This window comes from Neofelis nebulosa, chromosome 12, assembly GCF_028018385.1.
Source record: "Neofelis nebulosa isolate mNeoNeb1 chromosome 12, mNeoNeb1.pri, whole genome shotgun sequence".
Taxonomy (NCBI): Eukaryota; Metazoa; Chordata; class Mammalia; order Carnivora; family Felidae; genus Neofelis; species Neofelis nebulosa.
The window spans coordinates 90,160,786-90,177,434 of record NC_080793.1 but is presented as its reverse complement, the minus strand read 5'-3'; the positions used below and the strand labels follow the sequence as shown (position 1 = coordinate 90,177,434).

At 42.6% G+C, this 16,649-nt stretch overlaps 1 protein-coding gene across 4 annotated transcripts in view; it reads left to right on the top strand.

The window, feature by feature from the left end:
- Nucleotides 1–16,649, top strand: part of LOC131492158 (contactin-associated protein-like 3) — a 194,680-nt gene that overhangs the window by 160,245 nt on the left and 17,786 nt on the right. For all 4 annotated transcript variants that reach the window (XM_058695863.1, XM_058695862.1, XM_058695861.1 and 1 more), the window contains 6 exons: nt 6,197–6,367; nt 7,324–7,542; nt 9,955–10,194; nt 10,957–11,187; nt 12,731–12,864; nt 13,669–13,756. In XM_058695863.1, the coding sequence (XP_058551846.1) occupies nt 6,197–6,367; nt 7,324–7,542; nt 9,955–10,194; nt 10,957–11,187; nt 12,731–12,864; nt 13,669–13,756 (1,083 nt within the window). The remainder of the gene's footprint in view (nt 1–6,196; nt 6,368–7,323; nt 7,543–9,954; nt 10,195–10,956; nt 11,188–12,730; nt 12,865–13,668; nt 13,757–16,649) is intronic.

Here is a 16,649-nt window from a genome sequence, read left to right as displayed (position 1 = left end):
CAACGTCAGTTTTGAGACGTGGAAAGTCAAACTGTGAAGAACGTAGTCACGTGCCTTGACTGATGGTAGTAGGAAGAGATTTTTTTCCACTTGTGATCTTAAAAGGCAGACCACGGTTCTGTTTCTGGATAAGATGAAGTTAGCACGCCCCGGCTCCCCTCTCCCCGTGGGTCCCCCTCTAAAACCTGGACAGGATGCCTTGAAGCAGCCGTCTCGGGACGCTGGGAAGCAAATAGCAGCAAGAAAGAGAAACCAGAATGCACCATTTACGTTTCCCCCCCAGCATCGCTCGGCCTTGGTCCCAGATGCGGACTTGGGTCACAGACAGACAGGGTTCCAAGAGAAGCCCTCTAGCCCCGACCGGAGGAGAGAACAGAGGAGTCCCAACTCTCAGGGAATACAGGGATCCCAGTTCCCTCTTTTCCTGGTGTTTTCTGAGGCCCCAGTCCCCAGGCAGAGCCATGGAAATAGCAACAGAAGTTGCCCCGGGAGCTCGCAAGAGCCAGAACTTCAGAAAGGACCTTTTGCTCTGAATAGGGCAGCTTTGGTTCAGAGACCGTAGGCGGGCTCCCGTTATTTTCGTTTTCTTTCTCTTCTCACCCGTCGCTTGGCGATGGACATGGTCGAGTTGCAGAGGTGCATAGAGCACACAAGAGAGCAGGCTAAAAACGACCCTTTTTCTGGTCCCGTGATTGAGAAGGGAGACCAGGGGACCAGAAAGTACCTGGAAGGGCCCAGAGAGGGAACTGTTCAGGAAGGCGTGCCATACGTCGTTTACGAAGTCCTGGGCTCACCTCAGAGCTACTGGATCTGATCCGAGTGGATCTGACCCGAATCGTAGACCATAGAAGTTGAGAACTGAGCAGAGCGGCTACCACCCAAGACCCAGACTGGCCACTGGGTGGCGCATGAGGGAGGCAGATCTGAATAGTACTGCAAAACCTTTGCAAACTGGACTGCCATTAGAGACAGCCCACAGAAGTCCCGTTGGAATGTGTGGCCAGATCCTAACCAGGCCTACTACCTGCAAAATAACTAAATGAATAAAAAATAAATAAAAAAATATAAAAAAATAATATATATACAGATAGATACAGATGCGTATATATATATATATATATATATATATCAGTATCTATATACAGATATCTGTATCTATATCTGTATATAGATATCGATATCTATATTCAACATGCTCCACAAACTTTAAACAAAGCCTGGAGTTTGTTAATATACTATTTAAAATATCTAGGAAATAATCCAAAATTACTTAGCACAAAGAACCAGGAAAATCTAAGCTGGTTTAGGAAAATACAATCAACAGATACTAATGCAAATACGATACAGAGGTTAGAATTATCTGATAGAGTTTGAAACAGCTATTACGTAAGAGCCCTAATAAGTAATCATAAACACTTTCTTAACAAATGGAAAAAGAGCACTTCATCAGAGAAATAGGCTCTCTAAAGAGCTAAATGAAAACTTTTGAACTGAAAAATACAGAAACTGAAATAAAAGATGGCCTGGAAGGGCCAAATAGCAGATCTGAGATGAAACGGTCAGTGACCTTAAAGATGAATAGAAATGATTCAATCTGAACAGAAGAAAGGAAAAAAAAAAAAAAAACAAATCTAGAAATGAACAGGGCCTCAGGGAACCATGAGTTACCCAGAAAAGATCTAACATTCACGTAATTGAATACTCAGAAGCAGACAGAAGAGTGTGGTACCAGAAAAAATATCGTAAAAAAATAATGGCTGAAAAATTTCCAAGTTTGGCAAAAGACAGACTTGAGAAGTTGAATGAACTTCAAACAGGATAAACTCAAATTCACATCCAGACACACCGTGATCGTACTGCTGCGAATAAAGGCAGTGAGAAATTTTTTGAAATCAGCCAGAGAGAGTGATGTGTCATCTATAAGTGAACACCTACTCAAATGGCAGTGACTTTCTCGTTAGAAATATGAAAGCCAGAGTAAGTAGTAGAACGTTTCTCACGTGCTAAAAGTAAAAGGTTGTCAGTCCGGAATTCTGTATTCAGCAAAAATCTCCTTCAGGAATGAAGATAAAATAAAATTCTCAGACGAAGGGAAGCTAAAAGCATTCGTTACCAGAAGATGCTTTGAAAGACTTTCTAAAGGAAGATTCAGACAGAAGGGAAACGATATCAGAAGGCAATCTGGGACATCAGGGATAGAAAAACAGCATTAAAATTGGTAAATATCTGGGCCTCCTGGGTGGCTCAGTCAGTTCAGTGTCCGACTTTAGTTCAAGTCATGATCTTGCAGTCCTTGAGTTCGAGCCCTGCGTCGGGCTCTGTGCTGACCGCTCAGAACCTGGAGCCTGCTTCAGATTCTGTGTCTCCCTTTTTCTCTGCCTCTCTCCAGCTCACTCTCTGTCTGCCTTTCTCAAAATAAATAAATAAATAAACATTAAAAAAAAAACTTTAAAAAAATGTTTTAAAAAATATTTACCCAGATATGGTAAATATCTGGGTAAGTTTAACAGACTGTTCTATGTTGAGTTATGTAAAAATATCTGAGGGTTAAAAGCAAACAATACAGCATTACTTCATTGAGTTTTTAATGTGCACAGATGTAATACATTTAGCAACAACAACATAAAGGGGAGCAGGGAAAGTGACAGAATTGTTGGTGACATTTTTACAAATCAGCCAAGTGGTTGAAATGGAGATTCTGAGCAGACTGTAAGTACATGTAAGTACATATACTGTAATTTCTAAAATAACCAATCAAGGAACAGTTACGGAAAAATAAAAACAGAATACTAAAAAATGTTTAAATAACCCAAAAGGAGACAGAAAAGGCGAGGTAGATGAAAAAAAAGGTGTAACAAGCAGGAAGAAATAAAACGGTAGAACTAAATCCCACATGTCGACATTTGTATTTAACGAGATTGGTCTAAGTAAACCAGTTGAAAGACCGGTTGTTACAACTCAACTATGTATTGTGTACAAGAAACTCACTTCAAATATAATGACATCAGAAGTTTAAAAATAAGGACAGGAAAAGACACACTGCCTAATTACTAATTAAAAGAAAGCTGGACTTTCTATATGAAAATCTTTGCTTGAAAGCATAGAAAATTAATAGACACAAAAAGTGATTAAGAAGACATGAGAATCTTAAATGGGTGTGCTAATAACTGAGCTTCAAACTACATAAAGCAACAACTGCCAGGATGGAAAGGGGAAATGGACAAATTCATAGTTATAATTAGAGAATCCAATATGCCTCTCTCATTGACCTATGCAACTAAGAGAGGGAAAATGAGCAAGCGTACAGAAGCTTGAATGTCGCCACAGACCAACAGAATCCGATGGACATTTATGGAACTCCCTCCCAACAGTACAATACACATTCTTTTCACATGCACATGGATATAGCATATTCTTTGTCACAAGAAAACTTTAGCAACTACCAAATAAATCATACAAAATACATTCTTTGGCATCAATGGATTAAACTAGAAGTAAGTAACAAAGACAGTGAGTGTCTCCACAAACATTCAGAAATTTAACCCCGAACTGTTAACCAATAGACGAGTCAAGGAGGTCTCAAAAGGATATTATGAAACATATGGACCTGTATAATAGGGAAAATATAACATATCAAAATGGTGGGGTACATTTATGGCAGTGCTTATAGGGGTATTTATAGCATTAAATGCTTGTGTTTTGAAAAAAAAATTCAACTCTATAAGCTTTTACCATAAGAAACTAGAAAAAGAAGAAAAAATAATTCAAAGTAAGCAGAAGGAAGGAAATAATAAAGATATGAAGAGAAAGCCATTCCATTAAAAGCAGACCAATAGAGATCTATAAGAGGAAAAAATATTTTTGAAAGGTCAATAAAATGGATAAATCTCTAGCAGAACTGTTGAAAGAGAAAAATTACCAATGTGAGGAGTGAAAGCTGGAGTATCACTACAGACCCCACGGACATCAGTAGCATAATAATGGCAATCTCCAAACAACTCTACACACATACATTTTCCAACATAGATAAAACAGATCGATGCCTTGAAAACCGCTAACGACTAAAACTCACTCAAGATGAAACAGACAACTGGAACAGACCTGAAAGTAGTCATGGAATTGAATCCAGTCTGAGACGGTTTTGTTGGTGAATTCTCCCAAAGAAATAACACCGTATTTACACAATCTCTTTTAGAAAATAGAAGAGGAAATTCTTCCCAAAATTACGTGAGGCCAACATGGCCCCGATATCCAAACTAGACAAAGAAAATGCAAAAAAAATAATAATAATAACTACAGATAGCATCATCACAGACATATTTGCAAAAATCCTCAACAAAACATTAGTAAATAATCCAGGAATATATGAAAGAATGATACGTCGACACTGACGGATTTACCCCAGGGTGCAAGACTGATTCAGTGCAGCTGATCCTGGGGCAACACAGGTTTGAACTGTGCAGGTGCACTTACATGCACATTTTTCCCGCCAGTAAATCAGTACAGTCTTGTAAATGTATTTTCTCTTCATTATGGCTTCCTTAATAATATTACGCTTTCCCTGGCTTACTTTATTATAAGAATATGGCATTTAATACATATAACACACAAAGTATGTGTTGACGTTACCAGTAAGGCTTCCAGTCAACAGTAAGCCATTAGTAGTTAAGTTTTGGGGGAGTCAGAAGTCACACGTGGATTTTCAACTGTGCAAAGGTCAGTGCCTCTAACCCCCCTGGTTGTTCACGGGTCAGCTGTGTTTGGAAATCAGTCAATGTCATCTACCATTTTAACAGTAGAAAGAAGAAAAATCACACCAGATGCTTTTTCTGCATCAATTGATAGAAACAGAATAACTCGTATTATGATTATATCACGAATCAGTGTGGTAATTTGTATCACGATAGCATCCACAATGAAATTCTTAGCAAACTACGAATAAAAGCGAACTTCTTCATCCTAATAACGAGTATCTCTATCCAGAACACCTAGCATTATTATTGGTGAAAGACTGATCCCCGCCTTCCCTCCGCAAGACTGGGAACAAGATAAGGATATCCAATGGCACCACTTCTGTTCCACAATTTCAGTCATACTAGAAGTTGTAGCCAGTGCAATAATGTACGGAAGGAAGGAAGAAGCATACAGGTTGGAAAGCAAGAAAGAAGACTATTCACAAACACGTGCTTGATTGGCACGAGTGTTTATAGAAGCTCTGTTTGTAAATGACCGAATCTGTCCACTAAATGTGGACAAAGAAATGGCGGCCCCATCCACCTGGTGGAATACTACAGAATAGTAACAACATGTGGCAACCCGAGTGAATCGCAGAGGCTTTATGCTGAGTGAAAAAAAGGCCAATGTCAAAAGGAAAAGGCAAAACTAGAGATCATGGTAGGCAGGGCTTGGGGGTGGGGGAGGGTGTGACTATAAGGAAATAGCAAGAGGGAGTTTTGGGGGGATGGAACTATTCTTTATCCTGATTTGGGTGATGGTTGTACAAATCCGTGTGTGTATTTAAAAAAAATATTTTTAGTGCTTTAAATTATTTTTGAGAGAGGAGAGAGAGAGAGACAGAATGCAAACAGAGGGCAGAGAGGGAGAGAGGGAAACACAGAACTAGAAGCAGGCTCCAGCCTCTGAGCTGTCAACACAGAGCCCGACCCAAGGCTCGAAGTCGTGAACTGCGAGATCGTGACCTGAGCCGAAGTTGGACACTTAACTGACTGAGCCACCCAGGCACCCCTCCATGCATGTATTAAAACTCATGTAACATCAATTTTTCTCTAAAAGTCAATTTTACTCTATGATAATTTCATTTTTTTTTTTTTAGGTTTATTTATTTATTTTGAGAGAGAAAGTGCGAGCAGGGGAGGGGCAGAGGAAGGGAGAGAGAGAATCCCAAGCGGGCTCTGCACTGACCGAGCAGAGCCTGACGCGGGGCTCAAACTCAGGAACCCTAAGATCATGACCTGAGCCAAACTCCAGAGTCGGACGCTTAATCAGCTGAGCCACGCAGGTGCCCTTCTATGATAATTTTAAAATAATACTGTTTTCTTTAAAGAACACAGGCCGTTTCCAGTGATTATCTCCCCTGATGGCATTTAACAGCAAAAAATGCTAGAAATCCAAAATGTAGTTCTTGTTTGTTCTGTTTCATTGCTATTGTCGCTGTCTTTTTTCTTTTTGGAAACAGATTCATTTTGGAACTCAGCTTCCTTCAACACGGAGACTTCATACCTTCATTTCCCTACGTTCCGCGGAGAGTTCAGTGCTGATGTGTCTTTCTTTTTTAAGACAACAGCTCCTTCTGGGGTGTTTGTAGAGAACCTGGGGATCACAGACTTCATCAGGCTAGAGCTACATGGTGAGTCGCCCCCCGGACGAAGCCACCAGGCGCTCAGGAGTTAACAGTGACCCCTTTGAGAACCTAACTCCTGCCACATTGCAGTGTGCTGTCACTTGTATTTCTTTTGTAAATACTAAGGTTCTATTATTTTACTTTGCTATTTTTAATAGAGAGGAAAACAGCGATTCAGCAAACACATACCCATCTGTGGAGCAGCACTTAGCTGCCCTAACTGTGTGTGCGATCAGGATATTTAAAACCAAACTGGTCAGGTAACTCACTAAGTTGCAGAATCACTTCATTTGACTGGTTACATCACTTATGCATATACCTCAAAGCACAATTCCTTACTTCAAAGTTTCTTGTAGTGGGGCGCCTGAGTGGCTCAGTGGGTTAAGCATCTGACTTCAGCTCAGGTCACGATCTCACGGTTGGTGAGTTCAAGCCCTGCGTTGAGTCCCGGGTAGGGCCCCCGCGTCTGGCTCTGTGCTGACAGCTCGGAGCCTGGCTCCTGCTTCAGATTCTGTGTCTCCCTCTCTCTGCCCCTCCCCTGCTTACACACTCTCTCTCTCTCTCTCAAAAGTAAGTGAGCATTAAAAATTTTTTTAACGTTATGTCGTGCTTTTAAAGTATATGAAGATATAAACCACCTTTAAATAAACCCACTTACACATCTGAAGCCAGCTAATACGTTAGTTTTCTTCCTCTAGGTGACTATCTCGACTCTTTAGGGTTTTTAGCAAGATGGACAGTCTGCTCTGAGCAGGAATGTGTTAAAATCGCTTTGTTTCTCTTCCTCCGGGATACAGATTTATTTTGCCCTCCGAGCCAGCTCAGCGTGACATCTGTGTGCACCAGTGTCACTGTCTTGTGCTTTCATAAGGGGCATGTCATGGCACCCGCCTCCTGTCGTGATAGACTGAACTTCCTCCCCCGTGACCCAACCGAGTGACACTCCGTATCTGTATTTGCAGCTCCCTCGGAAGTGACCTTTTCCTTTGATGTGGGGAACGGACGTTGCGAGGTCACAGTGCGGTCGCCCACCCCCTTTAATGACAACCAGTGGCACCACGTGAGGGCCGAGAGGAACGTGAAGGAAGCGTCGCTTCAGGTGGACCAGCTCCCCAGCGAGACCCAGGCTGCACCTGCCGACGGGCACGCGCGGTTGCAGCTCAACAGCCAGCTCTTCGTGGGTGAGTGCGGCCGGTTTCTAGCTGAGCGGTGCGGACCCAGAGAAAGTCCTAACTGGACAGGCGGTGACGGCAGCCAGCGCAGACTTCTGTCCGCGCCTTGGGCCGAGCGCCCATGTGGTAGCATCCCTTTCCCCAGATCGTTACTATCGTTCCCATAGACTGTTGTCATTGATTACGGCCTCCCTAGATTTCCCAGTCTCGAAACTCCGAGAGCAGAGACACCCTGTCCGCGGTGGACTCACTCCCAGGCTTGCGCGCAATCGCACCGGTGATTCGCATTTGTTTTTGTTACTTCTTGTCAATAGGACTTACGAATCCGTTAGCAATTTTCATCCGAGTCTCCCGCTCCCCGTCTCAGGGAAGTTGCAGAACCTGCCTTGCGATTGTGGCAGGGTTCGCCAAGTGTCCCCTCACACGCAGACCGGAGGAGACTCGCGTGGCCGTGCCCCTCAGGACCACGCCAGCCGCGGCTCCTCAGCACCGCCCTCCTGCAGCTCAGTCCTTGCAGACGCCGGGTTCAAAACCGGACTCTGGCTCCTTATCCTGGGTGCCCATTCTTTAAAGATCAACGGCTCTGGGGAGTGGGAATCTTCCCCTTTCATTTGCTGGCTTGTTTTTTATAATTTTTTCTCTTGCCCACGGGGAAAGTTAAGTTTTGCTACGTGGCTTTTCAGACAACTCTGCTCTAATTTGGAAAACGAGCAGATTACTGAAGTAGCTCTTACTTGGTCATTTTTCATGTATTTTAAAGTAAATAAGGATGCGATCTAATTAAACACTGATCTAAATCACAGATTAGCACTCAGTGTGCTTTGCCAGGGGATACCTACAGCATCTGGAGGCTGGTGCTGTGTGGGGAGTTCGTGAGTGTGTGTGTGTGTGTGTGTGTGTGTGTGTGTGTGCGCGTTCAACCCATGGCCCCATAAACGTCTGCTTCCAGCACAGTTCTCACCGGGTAGGCTTCACATCAAACCATGACGCTGGATCAAATGAAATAATTTTATTTTCTGATTTGTAATGCTGAAGATCGACTCATGGAATTTCTAGGAACAGAGTTTGCATGAACGTCTACCTAGAAGTAACATTTCCACTGAGATGTTTCTAGAGCTTGAGAAGCTAGAGGAACATTCTGATCTGGCGTATGTACCCCAGGCCCACCGAATCAGAGTCCCTGAGAATGAACCCCACCTCGGTTTTTAGCATGCATTCTAGGTGACTTCTGGGCACCCAGTTGTGAGAATAGGCTCCCATGAGACGTGATAGAAATACAGAGAGTTACAGTGTTCAGTTAATGTTACTCCCCTGACCTGAGAGCTGGATTTCATGGATTTGTCATTGATGGCACTTCTAAGAAGGGTTGGTATTACATATATAATTTATTATATAACATATGTATAACAAATATATAACAAAAATGTATATATAACAAACGCATATACAAATTTTAATGTATATTATATATGTTCCATATATACAACAAAACTCTTGTATATTTTACATGTACATATATATACATACATGCATAATTGTATATTTTAATATACACATTTGTAATATATATCATATTGCAAAGATTTTCGACTATGTAACTTTATTGTGCACCTCATAGTTTATATGCTTAAACATTAAAAAGGATAAGTGGTCTTCTGTTTTTTATGAAGGAAGCAATGTAAAAATGTACAAATCTTTCTAAATCAAACTCGAAGAAGTATTTTTAAAATTTTTTAATGTTTATTTCTTTTTGCGAGACAGAGCGACGGAGCATGAACGGGGGAGGGGCAGAGAGAGAGGGAGACACAGAATCTGAAGCAGGCTCCAGGCTCCGAGCTGTCAGCACAGAGCCCGATGGGGGCTCGAACTCACAAACCCTGAGATCATGATCTGAGCCGAAGTCAGACACTCAGCCAACTGAGTGACTCTGGAACCCCAAAGAAGTATTTTTTAGAATAAATATTTACCAAGGCCGACTTCAAAGATATTTTTGTCGGGGCGCCTGGGTGGCTCAGTCGGTTAAGCGTCCGACTTCAGCTCAGGTCAAGATCTCGCGGTCCGTGAGTTCGAGCCCCGCGTCGGGCTCTGGGCTGACGGCTCAGAGCCTGGAGCCTGCTTCGGATTCTGTGTCTCCCTCTCTCTCTGCCCCTCCCCCGTTCATGCTGTGTCTCTCTCTGTCTCAAAAATAAATAAACGTTAAAAAAAAATTAAAAAAAATATTTTTGTCAATGGCTTTAATCAGTGTCGTTTGATGATTCTGAATATTTGATCACAGCCTCTGTTTTCAAAATTGTATTTGTTCATAAAACTTTGGACGGGTCACTTTTTTGACATTATCTGTATGGCCTCCGTTGGACGTGAAGACGAAATCCCGCAAAGACACGCAAGGACACATTTGCATTTGCAGTGTTTCCCTTGCAGGCGGGACGGCCACCAGACAGAGAGGCTTCCTGGGGTGCATCCGGTCGCTGCGGCTGAACGGGCTGGCCCTGGACCTGGAAGAAAGAGCGACAATGACGCCGGGCGTGGAGCCAGGGTGCCCGGGACACTGCAGCAGCTACGGACACCTGTGTCGCAACGGAGGGAGATGCAGAGAGAGACACAGGGGCATCGCTTGTGACTGCACCTTCTCTGCCTACGACGGGCCATTCTGCGAAAATGGTGAGTGTGACCCACGTGCGGGACCAGGACCGGAGAGGACGGCGCATCATTTTCCCGTTCCCTTTGTGTTTCTGCCATCTGACCCTGTAAAGAAGGGATGAGGCAATTCTCTGTGATTAGCTTAAATAGACTTGTTTCGGTCCCGAATTTCTGTGTTTAACTTGGAAAGAGGCATGATTCTATTCTTGAGAAGCTCGTGACTACTTCTGTTAGATCCGGAATCATCAACACGAATAACCACGGTAGCCAAAGCTATGGAAGTCTTGAGGGGAATTTTGCAGGCAATAAGAAAATACTGAGTTCTGCGTTATGGGAATGTGGGTGGGGATGTTATCTTTCTATCCATACTTGATTATTTTCTTTAATCTTAAATATGCTTAGATGTTTAAAACAATGAGCAAAGCATGCCATTATTTTCTCTCTTGAGATGTTTAAGAGTTAGAGATATTGTCGGGGCGCCTGGGTGGCTCAGTCGGTTGAGCATCTGACTTCAGCTCAGGTCATGATCTTGCGGTTGACAAGTTCGAGCCCCGCGTCGGGCTCTGTGCTGATGGCTCAGAGCCTGGAGCCTGCCTCAGATTCTGTGTCTCCCTCTCTCTCTGCCCCTCCCCTGCTCATGCTCTGTCTCTCTGTCTCAAAAATAAATAAACATTAAAAAAAAATTTAAGAGTTAGAGATATTGTGTAACTATCCATTAAGAAGAGCCTTGTTCTTGTTCTTCTTATGTTATTGGTAACATAACGAAAACGAGTGTCATTCCAGAGATTTCTGCATATTTTGGAAGCGGTTCGTCCGTTATCTACAACTTTCAAGAACATCATAATCACACCTTTGGTAAGAACGCCAGCTCCTTGGCGGCTTTATTTCATGAGGATCTGACGCTGACCGGAGAAATGGCCACACTGAGCTTCCGGACCACAGGGGCCCCCAGCTTACTTCTCTACGTGAGCTCCTTCTACGAAGAGTACCTATCAGTTATCCTCGCCCCCAATGGTGAGTGTCAGACTCTACAAACAAGAAGACTGACTTAGGATATCAGGACCACATGGGGTGGGGGATGGGGGCTTTTCCAGCGTTAAACCACAAAAAAGAAACACAATTGCAAGGCTTATAGATTCTCATTCTCTTAGGGGTAGTTTATTTTTCATGATAACCTCCATGTTTATCTCTAGAGTTAACATTTCAATGGTTCCATTCAAGATGCCATTCTCCCGTGGAAGTTTGGTCATTTAATGTATTCCCCGTGCAGATGTGTGCCTTGCTCTTCTCGGGGTCTTTCCTACCAGACATGAATAATCTAAATTAGTTTTGCAATTCACTTTGAAACAAGATATCTCATTCTGTACATGGAGAATGTTTCCTCCTCCTTCTAAGCGAAGAAGTATATTAAACCATATAAAATCTAATCTTGAGCAGCATGGGCTGAGTAGGATTGTTCTTTACCCATCAGTGGTTGAGCCTTTCAGGTCATCTCTACGTACAAAGAAAAGTGGGAGGAGAGCTACCCCACCCATGGCCACCAGGGTTTTCCAAGACTTTTCCAGTTGGAGAGCAAAGCCAAGTTGGAACCTTGCCTCACAGAGAAGCAGGGCAGAAACTTGACCTTCTGGAGCATCTATGACAGACAGGAGTCAGTGGTGCATTTGTGGATAACTTGAGATTTAGATACTGTAGCAAATCATTTCTCTTTTCTCTGTTTCTTGATTATGGCAGAAACATTAGGGAGAAAATTCTGGTTGTGCAAAAAAAAAATCCTTATGCAAATGTCAGCAATACATTAAAATGCATTAAAGTAAGTCACCTTAAAAGAAGTTATGCTTATAGAAACTGAATGTTAATGCAATATTGCTTGAGGTTTTACCATTTAATAGTATGAATACCACATGAATAATTGACTTAGAGCCTAGCTTGGAGTTTTCATATGCTTAACTTAGACTTATTCCTTTCGTTAAGGAAAATGGCAGAACTTGGAAAAAGACCATTTGGTCTTGACTTTTAAAATAGCATTTACTAATGTTACACTGCGTGTTAACTAACTAAATTTAAATTTAGTTTATATTTAAATTTAAATAAAAACTTAAAAAATAATAAAATAAAACAAAACAAAACAGCGTTTAATTGGATTCTCAGGGTGCCTAAGTGGCTCAGTCTGACTTCAGCTCGCAGTCTGAGTTTGGGCCCCACGTCGGGTTCTGTGCTGACAGCTCAGAGCCTGGAGCCTGCTTCAGATTCTGTCCCCCTCTCTTTCTCTCTGCCCCTCCCCAGCTTGCGCTCTGTCTCTCTGTCTCTCTCTCAAAAAGAAATAAACATGCAAAAAAATTTTTTTAAATAAAATAGTGTAATTGGATTCTGAATTCAGCCCTGGAATAGCACATGTACAATCAGTCTTCCAGGAAAAATCCTTGGTGTGCTAAGCGAATGCCCACTGGATTCAAATTGTATTAAATAAATAAAAATAAAATACGCTCTAGAACCTGCGTCGACAGGTTTTTTAAGATTCTAGTTTAGTTAAAAATGTCATTTTTCTCTTCTTTAGGAAGTTTGCAGATCAGGTATAAGCTGGACAGAAACCAGGCACCTGACGTTTTTAACTTTGGTTTTAAAAACCTTGCCGATGGGCAGTTTCACCAAGTGAAGATTCACAGGGAAGCGGCCATGGTCTCTGTAGAGGTAAGGGGGTGGATTCAGCAACGGCAACAGTCCCCAAACTTGTGACGCTCAGAATGTGTGACTTCAAGCAAACCTTTGACAGTAAATCCTAATAAAAGAGATACACATTCAACATGGTCTTTCCGGAAGTCTTGGGGACAGAAAATGTAGTTAGAGTGTTTGGTTTAGCAATTTTTGTGTTTGTTCAGCAAGAGGCTGACGGAGTTATTGTTAATATTTGACCATTTCGAATGAATGCTAAGCTGTCCTTGTCAGTAGGGGAATGTTGTCTGGTTTACAGCGACTGCTGGAGATATTCCGATGGGAACTTGTTCCCATCTGACTACAAAAAAAGCAAGTGCCATAGAAATGTAAACACAAGGGGAAAAACGAGGTTTTGCTTAAAGTGGGAATACATTTTTAAAAACATCGGTATTTAAACGATTCATTGGCACTGGGCTTTGAATAGCCTTTATGTATTGAATCTGTACGAATAATACCTTTTCCGGCTCGTTACTAATTTCTATTCAAAATAAGTAAAAGCTTTAAGGTTTGCAATAGCTTGTTGCGTCTCTTTGTGGATTATACCAATTATAGATCTTTAAACCACGAAGAAAAACAGGGAAAAGAATAAGGAATGGGGTGGTGTGAAATCTGAGTTATTATAAAAATTGTTATGCAACAGCTTTCTCCTTTTAGCCTTTGTGATAATTCGAACATATGGCTCATTTTTACCATTTTTCTTGGTGTCCCTGTGATTCCCTCTCTCTTACCATCAAAATTGCTTGCCATTTTGATGTTTGCTTCTGGTGGAACGTTTCATAGGTTAACCAGAATGCAAGGAGACAAGCTATCCTGTCATCGGGGACGGAATTCAATGCTGTCAAATCCCTTACATTGGGCACAGTTTTAGGTAAGTGGCAGAAAATGCGTCCCCCCACAGCCCATGGGTCAGAAGCGTTAGGTCGCGAACACAGGAAGGGGTCGCGGCACTGAGTAAGGCTCCTTGTCATCTTGACGGCTTCCCAGTGAGAGATAATCAAGGTGGAAACTGTTCTCTTGTCCGAGTGCCCCTGCAGTCATGAGTGAGGGCTGTCTTCCAGGCACCAGGGTGATCCCTGAGAAGTCCTTACACTTAACCCTCTCCCTTGGCAATCAGGCAGGACAAAACTCGGCATTTTTCTAGCAAGTGAGGAAAGACAAAATCAAAGCAGACATCAAGGTCACAGATTCTCGATTAATCAGGAGTCAAATGCAGAAACCACTGAATGATAAGTGTAGCTTTACATTCACGAGAAGAAGAGAAAAGGCTTAGTTTTCTTGTAGCAAGTGAGTACGTGTCGGGCCTGCTTTGAGATGTATTTCATGCTCCCAGCTGCTTCTTGGGACGTCGCAGCCTAAAGATCCCACGCCCGCTCTTGATGGCTGTGAGTCCATGAGTACGCCGGAGTAAAAGCATACTATCCTATTTAGGGATCAAATGATTTATGCCTTTATTTTTCCCTTTGTCGCCAAGAATTAAACCGAAAGAAAAGTAGGTTTTGGAAGGTATATCTTTTCTTCTCGATCATTTACGCATGAACTGTCCATATCATCTACATTTACAGTTACTTGGCAGAAAGCCTCTTGCGGAATATTTATTATTCCTGTTCTGATACGTGACACCCGCCTGGCTCCGTTGAGCCCTAGGTGATCGGTGGAATCTTTGCTAGGTTTCCAGCCATTTATACACGGATCCTTTGATCGTTTCGGCCGCTGCACGCATGGATAACGTCGCAAACTGGAGATTTAGAGAAGGCACGGGAATGGATGTTCAAAATATGTTGAGAAGCACAGTAACTGGGAAAACGATCATATTTTCCAAACAGATGATGGGTAGTAAAATTATGAGTTCTAATTTTTCAGAGGGAAGGCGAGGAATCCCAGGGTGCTCTTGAAAATGGTAAAAAAAAAAAAAACCCAAAAAAACAAAACACCGTGTAATTTAGATGGTGCAGCATCACCGGACGCTCCAGGCCGGTCGTGTGCAGTTACAGGTGGCTGATTACACCAGTGAAGGAGGGTCCGCGAGGTCTTTGCTGGGAGCGTCGGATAAAGAATAGCAGACCTCAGGCTGAAATGGTGGTCCTGATTTATAATCATGCCTTCAAGGGCCCAACGCGGGGCTCGAACTCGCAAACTGTGAGATCGTGACCTGAGCCGAAGTCGGACGCTTAACCGACTGAGCCACCCAGGTGCCCCTCAAGTTTTTATTTAAAAAATTTTTTAATGTTGTTTTTATTTTTGAGAGGGAGAAGGAGAGAGACAGAGCATGAGCGGGGGAGGAGCAGAGAGAGAGGGAGGCACAGAATCCGCAGCAGGCTCCGGGCTCCGAGCTGTCAGCACAGAGCCTGACGCAGGGCTCGAACCCACAAACCGTAAGATCATGACCTGAGCCGAAGTTGGATGTTTGACCGACTCAGCCCCCCAGGCGCCCCTCAAATTTTTATTTAGATACCAATTGGTCAGCATACAGTGTAATATTAGTTTCAGGTGTAGGATTTGGTGATTCATCGCTTACATACAGTGCCCAGTAGGGTTTTTTGTTCTATTTTTAAAAGTGGCATAGTCTAGAAAACCACAAGAACTGGAAAAACAATCGAAAGAAATTAGCTCCTTCCCCAGCTTTTACCCATGACAATCACAGTATACATTTAGATAGAGGAGGCTATGAGATTCCTACAAATTCAAAGCCCATGTTGAGTTTCAGAGAACAGTGGGATGGAACCCCTTCCTTGGCTGTCAGTTGAATAATATTATAATTGTTTTTAACATCCAAGCGGCAAAGAATTTGCTCCTTTTTTATCTGATACTGAGCTCCACTCAAGGATAGTTACTTACTCTTCTTGGATAGTAAGGATAGTTACTCTCCTCGGTTTGAACAGAGTGAGTAATTGATTGTCTTAGGGGCGTGCAAACCTCAGAGCTAGATTATCATACAGTGGTGCAGTCTGCGACTGGAGTGACGGCTTTGCCTGCCCCCAGCCGTCTGATCCCTCCTTCCTTGCCACAGCAGGTGTCTGTGGACTTTTCCCAGCCACCAGGACAGATAGGGTCAACGAACGAAGTGAACACCCCACACGCAACTTCCTGCCCTCAGTGACTCGAGCCTCTGAGAGGAGAGGTGAGGCACGTTCAGAAATGTCTGTGATGCAAGGTAGAAAGTGTGAAGTTGACAAAGGAATGTTTTTAAAGACAATTTGGCTTTTGATCGACGATGGAAATATCGATTTAACAACTCGGCTGCATTATATAAAAAGCAATCGTTTTAATAAAAAAGGAGAATAATAAATTTTATCACATAAAGTTTTATTTTCCCACAAGCTCATATACAGAGGACAATAGTGCAGAATCGAAGACGTTAATGTTTTTATTCGAGAATGGTATTTTCAGGAGCATCTCTCTCAGGCTATAAAAATTAAACTTGAAACTCAGCAATGAAGTTTATTGCCTGAAGCAGTTGAGTCTAATAAAATTATAAATATTCATTTCATCGGTACATAGAGCTATGCATCTTGATCAAAGCCGAATAAAACTTTTCATGTTCTGGACAACTTTCAGGACGGCTTCTGCCCTGATTCTGCTCGCACTTTCGGAGCAGTGAGTAACTGAGGACACACTGCTTTGTGTCCAGATTTGGAGAATATAAGCGGAGCTTCCCTTCATAAACTTACAGTGAAATAGACCAACAGATTGGTTAATAAAGAGCCATTAACTTGCCAAAGAAAGTTGTCGCAAACTATGGCAAGCTATCTAGAACTTATATT